Source organism: Pseudorca crassidens, chromosome 6 (assembly GCF_039906515.1).
Source record: "Pseudorca crassidens isolate mPseCra1 chromosome 6, mPseCra1.hap1, whole genome shotgun sequence".
NCBI lineage: Eukaryota > Metazoa > Chordata > Mammalia > Artiodactyla > Delphinidae > Pseudorca > Pseudorca crassidens.
In genome coordinates this window covers 121,332,448-121,351,843 of record NC_090301.1, presented here as the reverse complement: position 1 = coordinate 121,351,843, position 19,396 = coordinate 121,332,448, and the positions used below count along the sequence as shown (strand labels likewise).

General features: G+C 40.6%; 1 protein-coding gene across 1 annotated transcript in view; it reads right to left on the bottom strand.

Annotated features, from left to right (window-relative positions):
* Positions 1–19,396, bottom strand: part of CNTNAP5 (contactin associated protein family member 5) — an 883,101-nt gene that overhangs the window by 640,142 nt on the left and 223,563 nt on the right. Inside the window, exon 3 of the mRNA XM_067742208.1 lies at positions 4,768–4,961. Within this exon, the coding sequence (XP_067598309.1) occupies positions 4,768–4,961 (194 nt within the window). The remainder of the gene's footprint in view (positions 1–4,767; positions 4,962–19,396) is intronic.

Genomic DNA, 19,396 nt, shown 5'->3' with positions numbered 1-19,396 from the left:
GTGGCATGGACATATATACACTACCAAACATAAAATAGGTAGTGGGAAGCAGCCGCATAGCACAGGGAGATCAGTTCGGTGCTTTCTGACCTCCTGGATGGGTGGGATTGGGAGGGTGGGAGGGAGGGAGATGCAAGAGGGAAGAGATATGGGAACATATGTATATGTATAACTGATTCACTTTGTTATAAAACAGAAACTAACACACCATTGTAAAGCAATTATAATCCAATAAAGATGTAAAAAAAAAAAAAATAGGGCTCCTGATAACCAACAAGGTCCTAATGTATAGCACAGGGAACTATATCCAATATCCTGTGATAAACCATAATTGAAAAGAACATAAAGCGAATACATACACATGTATAACTTAATCCCTTTGTTGTACAGCAGAAATTAACACACATTGTAAATCAACTATACTTCAATAAAACAAATTAAAAAATAAAAATGAGTCTCATATTAAAACACACACATTGGGGTCTGTCTTTGAAATTTCAGAGTGATAAGTAGCAGAGTATAAAGGAAAGTAGCAATGCCCATAGAGGAGAATGTATGTTTGGAACATGTACATGTTGTATGCAGGAAACATAGGTGGATTCATGAAGGGTTTGAACACTGACATACAAGAGACACAGGACTGAAAAGGTAAACTGTGGATATAATAGGGATTGTAAGTGTTTCTCCTGGAATATCTTTCGAAATGACTGGTAACAGGACTCTGGTCTCTGTGGATTTAAAGAGTTAGAGGTTCCTATGTACCAAATCAATTGATCCACCTTACTGAACGTTGGCTGAAGTTGCTGCTCAGAGTTCGAATCTTAATATTTTTGTTATTTTGGCATGTCTACAAGCCAACCAGAAAGAGATTTTGGATGTGCTAAGATTCTAAATGTCTTGCTATGTTTGTCTTGCTAGTAGTAGTAGTCCCACTACTATAATCTTCACACCTGATTATTTAGTGAAGTGAGGACTCTGGCTTATTTATAAATCATAATGCATTGCTATATGGCTGCTTGGTGGCCTCATTTGTGAACATTGCATTCAGAGCCAGTTCAGAAACTGCAAATTGGATTTTTAGGGCACAAATATCTGCTACTGTATATTGGACAGGTATATTTCCAGGATTCTTTTTCTGAAGTAAAGTTTGCAAAATAAAATAAATCTCTTGAGTATTAACAAATTGATATCCTATCCAAGGAGTATGCTATAGTTGTATTGCTTGGTAAATCAACTTTTAAAGACATTACAAACTCCATATCATCTGAAAATTGAAGATCTTCAAAAGACCTTGTGAAAGTCTCATTCAAGCGTTTTTTCTATTTCTGTGATACACAGTCCTTCATTAAGTCAATACTTGGTATTGATGTTTTGGGGTACTGACTTTTTTCTGAAAAGTTGAACCATTTAGAGAGCTTTATAAAACCCTCTTGTTTGGCTATTGCTTTTATCTTGTTTATCAGGATTAACTTTGGTGAAACTATAGTCTGATTTATCGTTTTATATTTAAAAGAAAAAGAAAAACTCTCAAGGTAACCTTTTCATTCAATAACATAATCTGGTGGAAATACCAATGCAAATTAGGCACAAGTCAGATTTTATACATGTTCATGAAATGTTTGGTAAAATCCTCTGAGTCTCTGTTGGATGGGTATTCTGTAAGGCCTATACAGTTTCAGAGAGTTTGAGCACTATTTATAACATATAGAGAAATAGTTAGATAGTATTAGTGCTTTCTCACTTTTAAATTTTAGCAGCACGTGAAATACACAATAGGGTTTAACGTTCTTCTTCTGGAGTGGGCCTGGCAAAGTCTAAGGTGAGAAAGATAAATCAGTTCTGTGAAAACTAGAAAACAAATTCAAGTGTAGTAAAGGAGAAATAGAAGGCACAGTTTCTGCAATCAGGTGTAGTTAAGAATCAGTCTTGGTTTGTATTCTGGCCTCACCGGTGTCTGGTTATGTGAGCTTGGGTTGGTCTCTGAACCCTGCACCTCCAGAATTTATAACACCTTTTTAAGTACACGGAATGGCATTTGCATACAAATGCCATGTGCAGTGGGTCTTCGGTAGTTGTTAGTTCCCTCGATAGAGATACGAGGGGACACGCATTGTTTTTCAAAATTTGAGCCTTGTTAGTATGCACGACTTACCACCATGTCCCTGCCCCATGTCACTGGAGGGGCGAAGACTCCTCCCCAAGTCTTTCCTCCTCCTGGGGTTTGCATCTGACAGGTTGGTCCTGAAGCTGCCTCCCCTCCCAAGGTCCCTGCAGGCATTGGAAGTGTCTCTGGGGAGGCCTTAACTGGAACTCACCACCTTCCTGTGCACAACGGTTCCCTGCCTTTTCCCCTCTGCCCGCCCAGCATCTTTTGCCTCCTCCCAAAGGCCAAGGCTATTCTGAGGTGAGGAAAGGGACAGGCACGAGAACACTGTCCTCCCCTCCAATTCTGTAAGCACTAATAATTCTGCGGTTCTTGTAATAGCCATCCAAAACGTAGTTCAGGCTACGTGTCCAGTAATGATAGGCGTGGAGCCTACCAGGACTTATAAAACAGGCCCCTGCCTTCAACGGGCTTGGAGTTTTGTGGAAGCACAGGCAAACCAACAGGGGCAAGAAAGTGAAATAGGCCTTATGCCCGCTGTTCACTAGCCCAGAGAAATTGTCCATTCTTGAAATACATCCTGATCCACAGGACAGGGCAAAAGCAGATCATTTGATTCTGAAGAAAATGAAACTCTGGGTTTTATAAAAGTTTAGACAAAAGAACTCGAAACTTCAATCTGAAAAACAACCAGTTCTGATTGAAAATGCCAAAGCAAATAAATAACACCGCATCTATTTGTCCCTCTCAAGTCAGCATAAAATCTTAAAATTGTGCCTCAAAATGGAAGGTGTGCTTATTTATCTTTTCAAACTAAACACAAATTAAAAAAAAAAAAAAAAAAAAACCCTGTAGGGCTTCCCTGGTGGCGCAGTGGTTGAGAGTCCGCCTGCCGATGCAGGGGATGTGGGTATATGCCCCGGTCTGGGAGGATCCCACATGCCGCGGAGCGGCTGGGCCCGTGAGCCATGGCCACTGAGCCTGTGCGTCTGGAGCCTGTGCTCCACAACGGGAGAGGCCACAACAGTGAGAGGCCCACATACCGAGGAAAAAAAAAAAAAAAAAAAAACCTGTAAAATTTATGGGGGCTTCAAAATTGAGGAAAAAAGAGAATAGTCCCCAAAAGACTATTTGTAAAATGAAGAAAACCCATGCTCTCCATAAATATTACCACCTAATATTACAAGCCACTCCAAATAAAGATGACTATTATAATATTCTCCGGTTTCAATCTGCCATAACTAATCTTAATCCTCAGTTTACTATTACTTTCAATTATGAATAGTGATGGGTAAGCAATTAACAAATAACAATGAATATAAAATAGAATTTGTTTTCCCAGCAGAGTGAGACAAATACAGAAAACTGTATGTGTAAACAGCAGCAATTTGAAAGTGTAATTGTGATTGATTTAAGAGGGAAAACAATTAAGGACATTATGAGAAGGAAAGCTAATGTTAGCAACGGCTAAATCTTCACCTCCTATGCACATTTAGAAAAAAGTAAATATCTGGTGAGGTTTTTTCCCAAAGCAAAAGTGACCTGAACCAACACATTATTTTATTTGATGTGTAAGTCTATGAGGTCTCGCCTGGGTGACTTTTGCCCCTGCCTCGACCTCCAATTCCTCACCTCGTAATTTGGGGACAGCCTTTCACTCACCTTTTGGGGTCAAGAGCTTGGGTCCAGTGTTGTGGAAGGCACAGGGTTTTCTTTTCCATAACCTGGACCAAACTGTCTTTTACTTCCAAGCTGCAGATTGTTTATAAAGGCAGAATCATTCTAAATTCTATATTTGTTTTGTATTTTTAACACTTTTAATTGTTTTTAAAACTTGGATAGGCAGGTGAACACAATGACTTTAAAGTCAGACCAGGCTGTGGATTACCAGACCAAGGTGCATCAACTGGGCAACTTTGGTCGAGGTACAGAACTGAGCTAATTGTATTATGACAAGGTATGTAAAGTGACTGGTACATAATAAGTAAATATTTACATATATACACTACTAAATATTTACTTATTATGTACCAGGCACTTTACATACCTTGTCATGATGTAATTAGCTCAGTTATGTATGTACTAAATGTAAAATAGATAGTTAGTGGGAAGCAGCCGCATAGCACAGGAAGATCAGCTTGGTGCTTTGTGACCACCTAGAGGGGTGGGATAGGGAGGGTGGGAGGGAGACGCAAGAGGGAGGAGATATGAGGATATACGTATATGCGTAGCTGATTCACTTTGTTATAAAGCAGAAACTAACAAGCCACTGTAAAGCAATTATACCCCAATAAAGATGTTAAAAAAATACGTAAATATTTAATAAACACATACTCAGTCAACCAATACATTCTTGTCAATGATCTGACTTCCATGTCGTAGTTCTCTTTTTATCCCTGAAAGAACTAAGGCCCAGTCAGTGAAATCCCCAAGTTACCAGAAAAGGAGGAAAACACTAAACTCTTTGCAACAGACATCCTCATTTCCCTAGGAACTGGCGTCATGCTGCAGATAGGACCTAGATATCATCTAATTATTTCTGAATGGGTACACAACAGTTATCAAGCTACCGGCAATCTAGATAGAGGAAAATGACAGAAACGTTCACTGGCTATCATGAGGGCATCTCAGTTTTATTCAGCTGATGAGAAAATTTGTCCTACCCAGATGCTGTCTTCTTGCTTGTACTGTTTCCAGTTGCGTCCTGTGTCACTGAACATCAGGCTGTAGCTCGTCACCCAGTCAGAGCTTCCGTATCTTCCCTGCGTGGCCACTGCTGTAATCTCCACTCTGTTGCCCAGGTCCATCTGGAGCCACTGCTGAGCATTGGAATCTGCTGGGGACCAACCGCCAGTTCCTGGAAGAGGATCAGAGAGAGAGAGTTGCAGCAACATCTCACAGAGCCGCAACTGTCACCGCTCACAGAGGAAGAAAAAAAAAAAACAAAACAGTGTTCAGCTAAGGTGTCTGTAACCAAAATATGTCTGCCTCTCTTCATAAACCCCTGGTATTTCTTTTTTAAAATTTTATTGGAGTAGAGTTGATTTACAATGTCATGTTGGTTTCAGGTGTATGGCAAAGTGATTCAGTTATACATATGCATATATCCACTTTTTTTCAGATTCTTTTCTCATATGGGTTATCACAGAATGTTGAGTAGAGTTCCCTGTGGTATACAGTAGGCCCTTGTTGGTTATCTATCTTATATATAGTAGTGCTTGTATGTTAATCCCAACCTCCTGATTTATCCCTCCTCCCCCCATGTTTCGCCTTTGGTAACCATGAGTTTGTTTTCTATGTCTGTGAGTCTATTTCTGCTTGGTAAATAAGTTCATTTGTATCGTATTTTAGATTCCACATGTAAGTGATATCTTAGGATATTTGTCTTTGTCTGACTTACTTCACTTAGTATGATCATCTCTAGGTCCATCTATGTTGCCACAAAGGGCATTATTTCATTCTTTTTATGGCTGAGTAATATTCCACTGTATATATAGGCCACATTTTCTTTATCCATTCATCTGTCGGTGGACATTTAGGTTGTTTCCATGTCTTGCCTGTTGTGAATAGTGCTGCAATGAACATTCTAGACCCAATTTTCCTTCTCCTCCTCCATCAAATTCCCTTTCATGGTTTAATATTCATCTCAAATTCTGTTTCCTCTATCATTCATCCTCTCTTTTCTCAGTTATTACAGTTTTCATCTTCTGGATTCCTAATGGGATGTCAGCTATTTTTAAAGTTTTTTACAACTTTAACCTTTAACATGCCTTATACCCTCTTCCTGACTGGTCTTTCCTTCCTTCCTTCTTTGCTTTCTTCTTCCATTCCTCCCTTTCTTTTCTCTGATCTTTAGCTCTTTCTAAATACGTGCTGTGAACCTGCTGTGGACCAGACATTTTGCTGTGGATGCAAAGATGCACAATCGCTGACTATGCCTTTGAGAGGTTAGTGTTCACTCATTCAACAGATGCTCACTGAGCACCAGGAGGTTGCTCGATACTGAAGAGAGAGACACACACACACAGAAATGTGTAATGTGATGTGAAAGAGAGCCTTCAGAGAGGTGAACACAAGGTTCAATATGAGAACAGATGACAGAATGCCTAGGTAGGTGATCAGAAAGCCCTAGAGACAGTGACAGTGGAGCTGAAAGCTGTTTCCCCAGCAAACAAAGTGAGACAGAGAAAAAGTTGGAGAGACCAACCCAGGCCAAGGAAACAGCACATGCAACATCTCAGAGAGACATAAGAGGGCCCCATCCCTGGGTCTCCTTGTGATTCTATATGTTTGACACACAGCAACATTCTGATATGTGACCAAAGCCTTTGAGCCCCAGAATTTTATTATTTGACACATTGGAACTTTGCAGAAGATCAATATGAACTCTTGCTTCTTTGGAAGACTTGTGGCCTAAGTTTTCTGTTTTCATTTCCCATAGGTATAAAGAGGTCCGTATTTATTCCTCCTGACTCAAGGGTCCACAAGACATCTGAATCCTGAGTGGGACCTATTGTAGAATGTGCATGCCATGGGTGCACCCCAATATTCATAGCAGCACTATTTACAATAGCTTCCAAGATATGGAAGCAACCTAAGGGTCCAAGGAGAGATGAATGGATAAACAAGATGTGGTATATATACACAATGGAATATTTGTCAGCCATAGAAAATAATGAAATAATGCCATTTGCAGTAACATGGATGGACCTAGAGATTATCATACTAAGTGAAATAAGTCAGACAGAGAAAGACAAATGCCATATGATACCACTTATATGTGGAATCTAAAAAAAAATGCTACAAATCCACATACATACAAAGCAAAAATAGACCCACAGACATAGAAAGCAAACTTATGGTTACCAAAGGGGAAAGGTGGGGGAGGGATAAAACAGGAGTTTGGGAGTAACATACACGCTAGTATACATAAAACAGATAACCAACAAGGACCTACTGTATGGCACAGGGAACTACACTCAACATTTTGTGATAACCTATAAGGGAAAAGAATCTGAAAAAAAATAGATATGTATTATATATAACTGAGATATATATTATGAATAACTTCTGTGCTGTACACCTGAAGCTAACACAATGTTGTAAATCAACTATACTTCAATTAAAAAAAGAAAGAAAGTAGCCCTTTTGTTGAGAACCTTGCTCAGGGCATCAGGTTGGGTGATTCATTGGATTTTTAATTTAGAGACGTTAACCAATAAGTCCCTTTTGATTTCAACTTGTGCCACTGAAAATCATTTTAGTGATGTCCCAGTTTACATTCTTGCCATCTCGGGAGGACTCAACCGGACCCCTCCTTGGTACTGAGAACTTTCTGAGTCCCCACTGGCTGCCCACTGCAGAGATAGCTTGTCATCATCTGGGAGTGGGCAAAGGGAGCAGAGAACATGAGATGGGCCCTACTCTGGCCATAAGGCACATTCATCGATTTCATCCCAATAAATAGCTAGTACTGTAGCCGAGTAGGACACTATGAGGCCTTCCCAGAATAGACCACCACAAATGTCCTCTGCCTGCCTTTTGTCTGTAGAAAAACTTTAGTCAAAGAATAAATTTAATCAGAGAAATCAGAAAACGCATAAAGGAAAATAGTCAAGCAAGACAAATAATAACACTTTAGCCATTAAACAAAGTCAAGGACTTTAGCTCCTCCTCAAGGACTGTAGATACTATTCTGAGCCATGTCCTTTGAGCTGTTTTGCAGATACTGAAGCCCCCAACAAGTGGGAGAAGTTAACTGAATGCTGCCCATAAGCACATAGACCCCAGACCTGTTGGAACCAGAAGGTTGATGATGCTGACTCCCAATGACCTCACCACCAGCCAATCAGAAGAATGTCCACGAGCTGATCACACTCCCCACAACCCCCCTCCCTCACCCTGTCTTTAAAAACATTTCCCTGGGGCTTCCCTGGTGGCGCAGTGGTTGAGAGTCCGCCTGCCGATGCAGGGGACATGGGTTCGTGCCCCGGTCCGGGAGGATCCCACATGACGTGGAGCGGCTGGGCCCGTGAGCCATGGCCGCTGAGCCTGCACGTCCGGAGCCTGTGCTCCGCAACGTGAGAGGCCACAGCAGTGAGAGGCCCGCGTACCGCAAAAAAAAATTAAAAACTAAAAACATTTCCCTGAAAACTTTCGGGGGTTCGGGTCCTTTAAGCGCTAGCTGCCCTGGACTCCTTCCTTGCTGCCCTGTGATAAAGCTATCTCTTTCTACTTCACCCAAATGTCTGTCTCCGAGATTCAGTCCGGCACTCGTATACAGAGGCTGAATTTTGGCAACAGTACTTTTGTTTGACAACATTTTGTTTTCACTTCCCTGACAAGATTCAAATGCAAGGAAAGAAAGAGAAATATGCTCATCCCCTACCATGGAATGTCCTTTATTAAGTGTTTTGCAAGACATGCATACCCAGTACTGCTTGTATTCACTAATATCTGTTCTCTCTTCCTTCTGTAGTAATAGGACTGCAGAGAGTGCATGGCTTAACTACACTTTTCAGCTCTCAGTACCTTTCAAGTTGTGGCCCTATGGACAAATTCTCTCCAAGAAAAATGTGAGTGGGAAGATGTGCCACCTGCTGGCCATCGGGTCTCTTCCGCACTTGCTTTCCCCTTTCACCACTGATGGATGCAGCCGACAAGGACCTAGAAGACGGCAGAACCTCAGCATGGAAAGATGCCAGATTCCAGCATCATCACGTGTAAACTACAATATGAATGAGAACTAAAGACTTATTTTGTTTAAGCTATTGTGTAGTGAAATCTATTTGATACTGCAGTTTAACCTACCTTAATACATACAAAGTACCCGGTAGAGTAAATAGAATAATGTCCATATTATAGTTGGGGAAACTGAGGTCCAGAAAGTGTAGAACACCTGGAACTCAGGATGCTAGCACAGCTATTTGAGACTCTTATGTAACAGAAAAAAAGGTTTCTAAAAACCAGAAAATCAAGAAGGGGGAAAAGGACTGGGAGGAGATATTTGAGCAGAGATTCTGAGCTGCTAGGCCCACAAGTACTTTTTTTTTTTTTTTTGGCGGTATGCGGGCCTCTCACTGTTGTGGCCTCTCTCATTGCGGAGCACAGGCTCCGGACGCACAGGCTCAGCGGCCATGGCTCATGGGTCCAGCCGCTCCACGGCATGTGGGATCCTCACGGACCGGGGCACGAACCCGTGTCCCCTGCATCGGCAGGTGGACTCTTAACCACTACGCCACCAGGGAAGCCCCACAAGTACTTTTTTAATCAATGAACCCTGTCTTCACCAATATGTCCACGGTTCCCAATCTATTCTACCCTCTCCCAACTTCTCAAAACTGGCAGGGAGGTCCAAGAAGGAGGAGATATGACATTTCCAAGAAATCTAAAATTGTTCTGAACCTACTTTTGATTTCCACTTAATTTCTCCTGCCCATTTCATGAGACCTCTTGCTTCTTAAGTGAAAAAAAGCAAGGCTGTGTAAACTATATGACTTCAACAATATTAAAACATGATAGAAAAGAAATGTGTATGGTGATTTCTTCTGAGTGATGAAAGTATGAGTGATTTTATTCTTTTATGCTCTTTGCATGTAACATCTTCTATTATCAGCATGTCTTTCTTTTATAAACTGAGACCCATTTTTACATGGCTTATTGCATAAAGAATATATGTAGCGATTTGACATTTGGTGGTATAATATAGAACTCTTTGTGTGATCATCACAGTTTTTGAAATGAAAATCCTCAAACCTTAACTATTTCTCTTTACCCTCCTATTGTCCACAACTAGACTCCTTAGTCATGCTTTAGAGTTTTTCTTTCATTTATTCTAATTATTCTTATCATATTTACATATGATAAGAACTTATGTTAATGATGGAAGAAAGGAAATAAAATAACAAGGAACTTTTCCAACCTCCTTGCAAAGAATAAAATCACAGGAGACTGACCCAAACCAAACCAAACCAAAACAAAACAAAAAGTTATTGCTAAAAATATTTCTTCAAGTCTGTCTAAAGAAAATCACATCACACTTTTGCCCACAGTAAAAAACCTTAGTTTATTAACCCCACCCCAAAATTAACAAAAATGAAATTGCTGATGTTAGCATTCATTAACACATCAAATTAAGAATTTTCCAAACCCAGGAGCTTCAGCCTAAGCTCTTAAAATGGAGGGGCACTGTCTGCGTGATAATTGCCAAGGACTTTTTCCCTGTTGATGGTGTTCCCAGCATTACAGCTAATAGGCAAGACATCCAAGTTTGCCATGGTTGCTACGGCAAACATTTTACTCCTTCCACCAAACAATAAGTGTGTTTTCACAAATTATGAGAGTAGCCTGAAGATACTATTTGCAGTTGTTTTTAAGACACACAGTGCCCACATTAGCTTTCTGTTTCTGAATTGTTATCTAGATCGAGGTGTAACATACACACAGGTACTTGCGTTTGGCAAGTTACAGGTGTTAACTAAGGCAGTGCTCTCTGTAATTGTGACTGCGATATAAATAATCATGAACTACAATTCCCATAAACCCTACAGTTTGAATCAAAAGGAATTTAATGGAAATTTAAAGGAAAATTATAATTTTAAGGGAAAAGTAACCCCACCTTAGGTTTTGATAGCATCTAGAACAGGGGGTCTAGAATGATTTGCAGGCTATAACTTAGTTTATTCTTAGCACAGCCCAAACATCATACCCTACATGCTGTGTGAATTCACTTTGGGGAAAAAGATGGGCCTGAGAATCAAGAGCCTTGGTTCTAGACCCAGCTCTGCCTCTGAGTTAAGGTTAGATGAGATTCTCAGATGTGTTCAATCATCAGAAAACACCTGGAGTGCCTGTGAAGATGACAGATTCCTTGGCCCACTCCTTGCTAACTTATGCAGGGGCCTAAACCTGGAAATCTGTATCTTGAGAAAGGTGCTCATGACATGCTGAGTGGTTTAGGAAACACTGGAGAAAATAGCGTCTAAAGTTTCAGTTATACTATTTTACTAAGAAGAGTTGAATTCTTGATTTGTTTCATGGTCCAGGTTAGCTTAAATCCAACATGCTATTCTTGATGATTATAAACAAACAAACAAAAAAGCAGCATGAAACCACCTCTGGATCTAAAGATGGACAGTCTTCTCCAATTTGATCCCCAATCACCCACCCCTAAGCACAGATGGAAACTTAAAGTCAAACTTACAATTTCCCAGGAAATCTAAAAATTTGTGAATTCAGAAATACCCCTCTTTGCTCTTGATTGGACACTTCTTTTTGCTCCCAGTTAACCCTTTTCCTTCTTCTCAGCACCCCTATTCTACACGCCCTTGGAGTGTTCATTCACTCACAATACTCGCTAGCAGTTGGATTGTCCTTGCTCAGTACACGGCACTGCCCCAGACACTTGGCAGACGTGGACTCACTCATCATCCCGGAAGCTCTTCATGATTGGTATTATTATCATTGTTCCATTTGGCAGAAGGAAAAACTGAGGCCAGAATTGTTGGTCAGCTTTTCCGAGATCACACAAGGGGTCAGTGACAGAACAGGGGATTCAAACCCAGACAACTGGGACTCCGAGCCCCATTTCTTAACCACGCAGCTGTGGGGCCTCTCAACAGCATGGACAGAGCATGCTCGCCTTCTTCCTTATTTTTTATAATAGCAATTCTCTCTAGAAACATAATTCACACTTCACCTCTTTTTCAGGTCTCACTTGATTCTCATAGCAATCAGCAATGGTAATTTTTTTTCATTTTATTTTATTTTTTTATAAATTTATTTATTTTTGACTGCATTGGGTCTTTGTTGCTGCATGTGGGCTCTAGTTGTGGCCAGTGGGGGCTACTCTTTGTTGCGGTGCACGGGCTTCTCATTGCGTTGGCTTCTTTGTTGCAGAGCACAGGTTCTAGGCGCATGGGCTTCAGTAGTTGTGGCACGTGGGCTCAGCAGTCGTGGTGCATGGGCTTAGTTGCTCTGTGGCATGTGGGATCTTCCCCGACCAGGGCTCGAACCCGTGTCCCTGCATTGACAGGCGGATTCTAAACCACTGCACCACCAGGGAAGTCCCTGCAATAGTATTTTTAACTTCCATTTACTAGAGAATAAACCAGGTTTAAGGGTCACCTAGTTTATCCGGATTATAGGGAGAGACTGTTTTCCAACCCACTTCTGTAGATTTCTCGTCCCTGCCTGAGGTTTCAACATGGACCAAGGTCTTAAGCAAGCAGGTAGTTACTCTTATGGAGAACTCCAAGTAAGACAAGAGACCCTCGCCCTGCTCAACCCCGTATACCATAGGGCTTATACCTAACTTCACATGCTCAGGTAGGCTCAGTAGGCTCTGCTCATGAAACAGGAAAACTTGTAGATAAGGCAGAAATTCCTCAATTTCTACACTGACTTCCACTTCTAACTCAGAAAGGGAAATGAAACTTGATTGATGTTACACACTGGAAATGGGCACAAAACAGATTATATACAGGTCTCTGCTAAGTGATATTTGACAACTATCATTCTAAAAAAGAGAGTTAATTTAGTACAAGATCAACAAGAGCTAAGATAATCACATACACCTAGCATTGTTAAGCCTAATCTGTTTTAAGCACACTCAGCCTGGCCATTTAAAAAACAACAACAACAACAAAAATCGTAAAGTAAACCCTGCAGAGAATGGGTTTCCAAGATGTGTGTTTCCCCCCTGCATTTACACGAGGCCTTAAAAAGCTACAAGCACATTCTCACAAATGACTGGGAGGTTAGACTGGATGACTAGCTGCACCATTAATTATTAAACATTTGGGGCCTCTGTAAGCCAAGGTTGGAGATTTTTCAGGGACAAAACTACCCAGTGATGATAATGAGTAAGGCAGAGAGACTCCCCCATAAATATTTTACTTGATGTGTGGATAAGAGTGAAAACAACATTCACAAACATGCTGGTAGCTTCCTGCACCTTCACTCAGTGTGTGGTTATCATCAATGTATAACAGGACCTGTGGCTGGGAAAGGACTTCTGAGACTGGGGGGTTATTGTCTGGAACATTACGCATCATACTTTTCCCCTGGGCATGTGGGGTAGGACCTAGATGTTGCTGGATGGCCCTGGCCAGGGCTCCTACACTTCTATCTGCACATTTATTTAGGGACTAGGGAGCCTCCTGGTGGAAAAGTAAGTGGGAACTTGACCAAACACCCTATGGGTTTCAAACAGGTAAAAAACTGTAGGAAGATGTGGAGTGGCCCCAGTGAGGCCAGGTTGCAGGAAAAAAAAGAGAATCATGAGAGGAGATTTATGTAAAGGAGTGAGAATTTGGATCCAAATGAGACCCAGTTATCATGATTAAGGCTGCCTCAGGAGCAATGCCTGGTGAGGGTGGGGGACAGCAGCACTCTCTGTGGACGACTTAGTTTGGGCTCCCCAGAGGTCAATTAGGAGACAGGGATTTCCGTGGAAGTAGTTCATTTGGAAACTGACCGCAGGAAGCAAGGTGAGGGGAATGGAGATGAGGCAGGGAAGAAAGGGCCTCCAATCCATGGTGCATCGGCAAGCCAGGCAGCCCTGTGGGTGAGCTCAGTCTCACTGGTGCAGAATGCACTTTGGGTTGTTCCAACAGAGCAGGAGGACACTGGGGTCAACTTTTGATTGAAGGCGGCTGGAGTGCACGGCAGTGTCTAAGGCACAGAGAGAAAGCCGAGAACACAGAGAAGTCCATCTGTATGTCTTCTTTGGAGAAAAGTCTATTGAAATCTTCAGCCCATTTTTTGATTGGGTTGTTAGGTTTTTTGATATTGAGCTGCATGAGCTGTTTGTATATTTTGGAGATTAATCCCTCGTTGGTCACTCTATTTGCAAATACTTTCTCCCATTCTGAGGGTTGTCTTTTCAATTTGTTTATGGTTTATTTTGCTGTGCAGAAGCTTTTAAGTTTCATTAGGTCCCATTTGTTTATTTTTGTTTTTATTTCCATTTCTCTAGGAGGTGGATCAAAAGAGATCTTGCTGTGATTTATGTCACAGAGTGTTCTGCCTATGTTTTCCTCTAAGAGTTTTAGAGTATCTGGACTTAAATTTAGGTCTTTAATCCATTTTGAGTTTATTTTTATGTATGGTGTTAGGGAGTGTTCTAATTTCCTTCTTTTACATGTAGCTGTCCAGTTTTCCCAGCACCACTTATTGAAGAGACTGTCTTTTCTCCATTGTATATTCTTGCTTCCTTTGTCATAGATTAGGTAACAATAGGTGTGTGGGTTTATCTCTGGACTTTCTATCCTCTTCCATTGATCTATATTTCTGTTTTTGTGCCAGTACCATACGGTTTTCATATCTGTAGCTTTGTAGTGGAGCCTGAAGTCAGGGAGCCTGATTCCTCCACTCTCACTCTGTTTTTGGTTTTGGTTTTGGTTTTGGTTTCTCTCAAGATTGCTTTGGCTCTTTAGGGTCTTTTGTGTTTCCATACAAATTGTAAATATTTTTTTCTAATTCTGTGAAAACTGCCATTGGTAATTTGATAGGGATTGCACTGAATCTGCAGATTGCTTTGTGTAGTATAGTCATTTTGACAATATTGATTCTTCCAATCCAAGAACATGGTATATGTCTCCATCTGTTTGTGTCATCTTTGATTTCTTTCATCAGTATCTTATAGTTTTCTGAGTACAGGTGTTTTTCCTCATTAGGTAGGTTTATTCCTAGGTATCTCATTCTTTTTGTTGCAATGGTAAATGGGATTGTTTCCTTAATTTCTCTTTCTGATGTTTCATTGTTGGTGTATAGGAAGACATGGAGATGACCAAAAAATATATGATGAGTTGCTCAATATCACTAATTATTAGAGAAATGCAAATCAAAACTACAAAGAGGGGCTTCCCTGGTGGCGCAGTGGTTGAGAGTCCGCCTGCCGATGCAGGGGACGCAGGTTCGTGTCCCCGTCCGGGAAGATCCCACATGCCGTGGAGCGGCTGGGCCCGTGAACCATGGCCGCTGAGCCTGCGCGTCCGGAGCCTGTGCTCCGCTACGGGAGAGGCCGCAGCGGTGGGAGGCCTGCGTACCGCAAAAAAAAAAAAAAAAAAACTACAAAGAGGTATCATCTCACACCAGTCAGAATGGCCATTATCAAAAAAATCTACAAACAATAAATCCTGGAGAGGAATGGAGAAAAGAGAACCTCCTATACCGCTGGTGGGAATGTAAATTGGTACAGCCACTATAGAGAACAGTATGGGGGTTCCTTAGAACACCAAAAATAGAGCTACCATATTATCCAGCAATCCCACTCCTGGGCATATATCTGGAGAAAACCACAATTCAAAAAAATACATGCAAAAAAAAAGATACATGCACCCTAATGTTCATTACAGCACTATTTACAATAACCAGGACATGGAAGCAACCTAAAATGTCCATCAACAGATAAATGGATAAAAAAGATGTGGTACATATATACAATGGAATATTACTCAGCCTTAAAAAGGAATGAAATAATGCCCTTTGCAGCAACATGGATGAACCTAGAGATTGTCATACTGAGTGAAGTAAGTCAGACAGAGAAAGACGAATATCATATGATATCACTTATATGTGGAGTCTAAAAAAAGGGTACAAATGAACTTATCTACAAAACAGAAATAGAGTTACAGGTGTAGAAAACAAATTTATGGTTACCAGGGGTTAAGGGGGTGAGGGATAAATTGGGAGATTGGGATTTACATATACACACTACTGTATATAAAACAGATAACTAATAAGGATCTACTGTATAGCACAGGGAACTCTATTCAGTGCTCTGTAATGACCTATATGGGAAAATAATCTAAAAAAGAGTGGATATATGTATAACTGAATCACTTTGCTGTACACCTGAAACTGACACAACATTGTAAATCAACTATACTCCAATTTAAAAAAATAAGAAGGCAGAAAAGTGAAAGTGTAATTATTGGGGTTGACACTGGTTCTGTTGGGGACATCCTTAGGGCTCCACTCTGATCCCCTTTAGCAGATGGAGGTGCCCCCAGCTGCATGCTGGCTGACAACTAGAGCTGTCTGTTCCCTCCTCCAGAGATTGGCCCTTGACCAAACAGAAGCGTTTTTGCCTGGGAAGCTACCACTTTCCATCCCCATCACTACCAGTGATGGGTGGATACAAGGTTCAGATTGTGGTTCCCAGTGCTTCAAGGCAGACCGATATTCATGGTGCAATCTGTGGTCCAGAGCTTTCCCTTGGCATCCGAAGGAAGCTACACTTCTGTTGAAACCATATATCTTGCTGGCTTCCTCCACCACCTGCCACCTTCCAGCTTAACCTGTCTCCAGAGATCACTACCCCACAAATAATTTGAACAGGAATTTCCATCTTAATTCAGCTTCTAAGATCTTGTTCTTGTACTGAAGTGGTGAAGTCCAAGGAATATGAGCACCAACAGCCTCTGTGACAGTGCGTGTCCTTGGCCACACACCCGTGTGGCTGCCTGTGTTTGTGGAAGAGAGCTGTGTTATTGCTCTGAAGGGCTCCGATACTCACCACTCAGACAGTTCTTCTGTGATGTCCTGCTATAACTATCTTCTTCTGTAATGTCCTGCTATAACTATCTTCCCTTGTGAAGAGTAGAGCCCTGAAGGTCCTCATGGCTCAGAAACGTGTATCTGGCTGCACATTTCAGAGTTCAGAAGTTACACAAGAAGTGAGGAAGTTCAGCATGAGGGCATGTGGAATTCAGAAAGTGTGAAGTTTGGTCCCAAAGTTTGGTCTCACATTTATGGCCCTTGCAGGGCAAGGACTGATTCATATACACATAAAAACACCCCAGCATTTTTAGAAACTTAGGTAAGAGGGTCGTGTATAAAAAAACTTGAAAGGATTCTAGAACTATGCTGTTCAATATGGTAGCCAAAAGCCCCCTGTGGCTATTTAAATTTAAATTAATTTCACTTAAATAAAAACTTCAGTTCCTGAGTAGCACTAGCCATATTTCAACAGCCACATGTAGTTAGTGGTTACTTTGTTAACCAGCACAGCTATAGAATAGTCCATCCTTGCAGAAATTCCTATTGGCTAGCACTGCTCTACAATTTCTCTTATAAACTGGTGGAAACTGAGTTCTATTTTAGTTTGGCAAATCAATACAATTTAATTCTATCCATCAGCTGCTCAGGCCTAGAGGAGGTTTAGTGGATTATTTTTTCCTCATTTAATGACCATATGATTATTGAGTTCCACCCATAAGTAAAGCAGTGTAGAAGACTGAGCAGCCAGATAAGACACTCTTTCTGTTTTCAGGCATATAGAGAAAACAAACAAACAAACAAACAAAAAACACGGCTGTCCCAGGATCTTTGAAGGGAAAATGGAGAAGTGGCATTGAAAGTCATCTAACACTGCAGATCTCATATTATTGACATTATCACTTAAAACTTCTCTTTCGTAAACAGCCTGCATTTTGCACAGCTGAACGTGCTATACCTCTCCTGGTTTCCTGAGGTCATTTTGTTTGAAAGATCGTGCCCAGTCTAAGTGTCATGTCTGAGTTGAGTCACTTACTCTGTGACTTTCAGAAGTAATTTCTCTACTTCTGTGAAAATAATACAGTTAATTCCTCCTTTACCAAGGACCGAGATGATATATGTCAACACACAGATTTCATGACCTTGGGCACAAAATGTATAAGTAACAGTTTGTCATTGTTACCCCAAGAATGTCAACTTGGATTAAAACAAACAAACAAACAAACAAACAAAACCTATGGCCTCAGTTCAAATTTCCATCAGGAAATTACTTCTTTGATTGGAAGATGTGCAAGATAACCCAGCAAAATAGCAAGAGATATAGCTTGAGAGAGAGAGAGGAAGAGACATCATCATTTACTCTCTTACCCTATATCAAATTATTAGTCTAAAGCCAGTCAAGGTAATTCCATCACCTTCAACTGTGATTGGGTTCAGAAGTGAAAGAAAATCTGCTGGTGATTCAGCAGAGGAGTGGTTGGGTGAGCTGGGGTCCAGGAAGACTTCCACTGCCCCAAGCAGTGGTTCACAGTCCTCAGCACATCAGAGTCACTCACAGAGCTTGGAGCAATAGGGATTTCTGGTCCCCCTGCCGGAGTGTCTGATTCAGGTGGTGGGGAATAAGTCCAGACAACCTGTATTTTTCTAACACATTTCTAACACATTCTAACACATTGTACTGCTGTTCTGAGGCATCACAATTTGATGGCTTAAAAGTAAGCCATGGTCTCTTTGTTTCTCAGAACTTTGTTGAGTCTGGCTGAGATGTTGGGAGGCTTATTAGCTCCAGAATGATTCTGATACTGAGGATGACATCATTGAACTGAATTCATCAGCCCTGGAGCCTTTCCTCATTGAGGACTTCCTTTTATGTAGAGTAATATGTTTTATTTTTAATTCTTTTAAAAAATGTAAAACAAAACACAGGTACAGAAAAATCTCACCAAACAAATATTTAGCTTAAATTATTACAGGGTAAACACACTTTTAACTATCACAGTGTTCAGGAAATAGAAATACAGACACCTGTCAATCTCCATGTGCCTAATAATTTAATGTTTTTTCAAGCTAGTGAATTTTTTTCATGCTAGTGAGTTTTCTGTTACTTATACACAAAATTACCCTCAGAAAGCTATCCCAGGGTGATATTTGATTGCTCTGGATATGTTTGTGGAAGAGATTTATTAGAAGCAAGTCCTTAGCAAAACTAATGATAAGGATTCTTTTATAAAATCTGGATTTTTATCAAATATGTACACTGATTAGAAAAACAAAGCCCAGACACAATCAACTGATTGCCTAAACGAATACTATAAGTCAGATAAGTACAGTCTGAAACAGTCGAAGTGGGCCCTAAGGAAGGGAGAGCCCTAGGATAAGGTGCATTTGAACCTGAATCCTGGAGAAAGATGAACTGAACATTCATAGCAACTCCTGTTTTCTGATTCCTTAGAGTTGGTTATATGTTACCATTTTCAGTCCATATGGTGGATTCAAAAATCCTCAGCTCATCTTTTTTTGTTTATTGAAATTTGATAGGTATTTATAAAGTTCCCTTAAAGGATTTTTTTCTTTTTTTTCAAGCTATGGAGCTGGACCTATTTTTTTTTTTACTGGAGTAATATTGATTCAAAATGTTGCGTTTTTTGTAGGTGTACAAAATCTTTTTTAGTTATACATATACATATATCTACTCATCTTTGGATACTTTTTTTTTCCCAGTGACTTTAACTATTTATTTTATATTGGAGTATAGCCGATTAACAATGTTGTGATAGTTTCAGGTACATG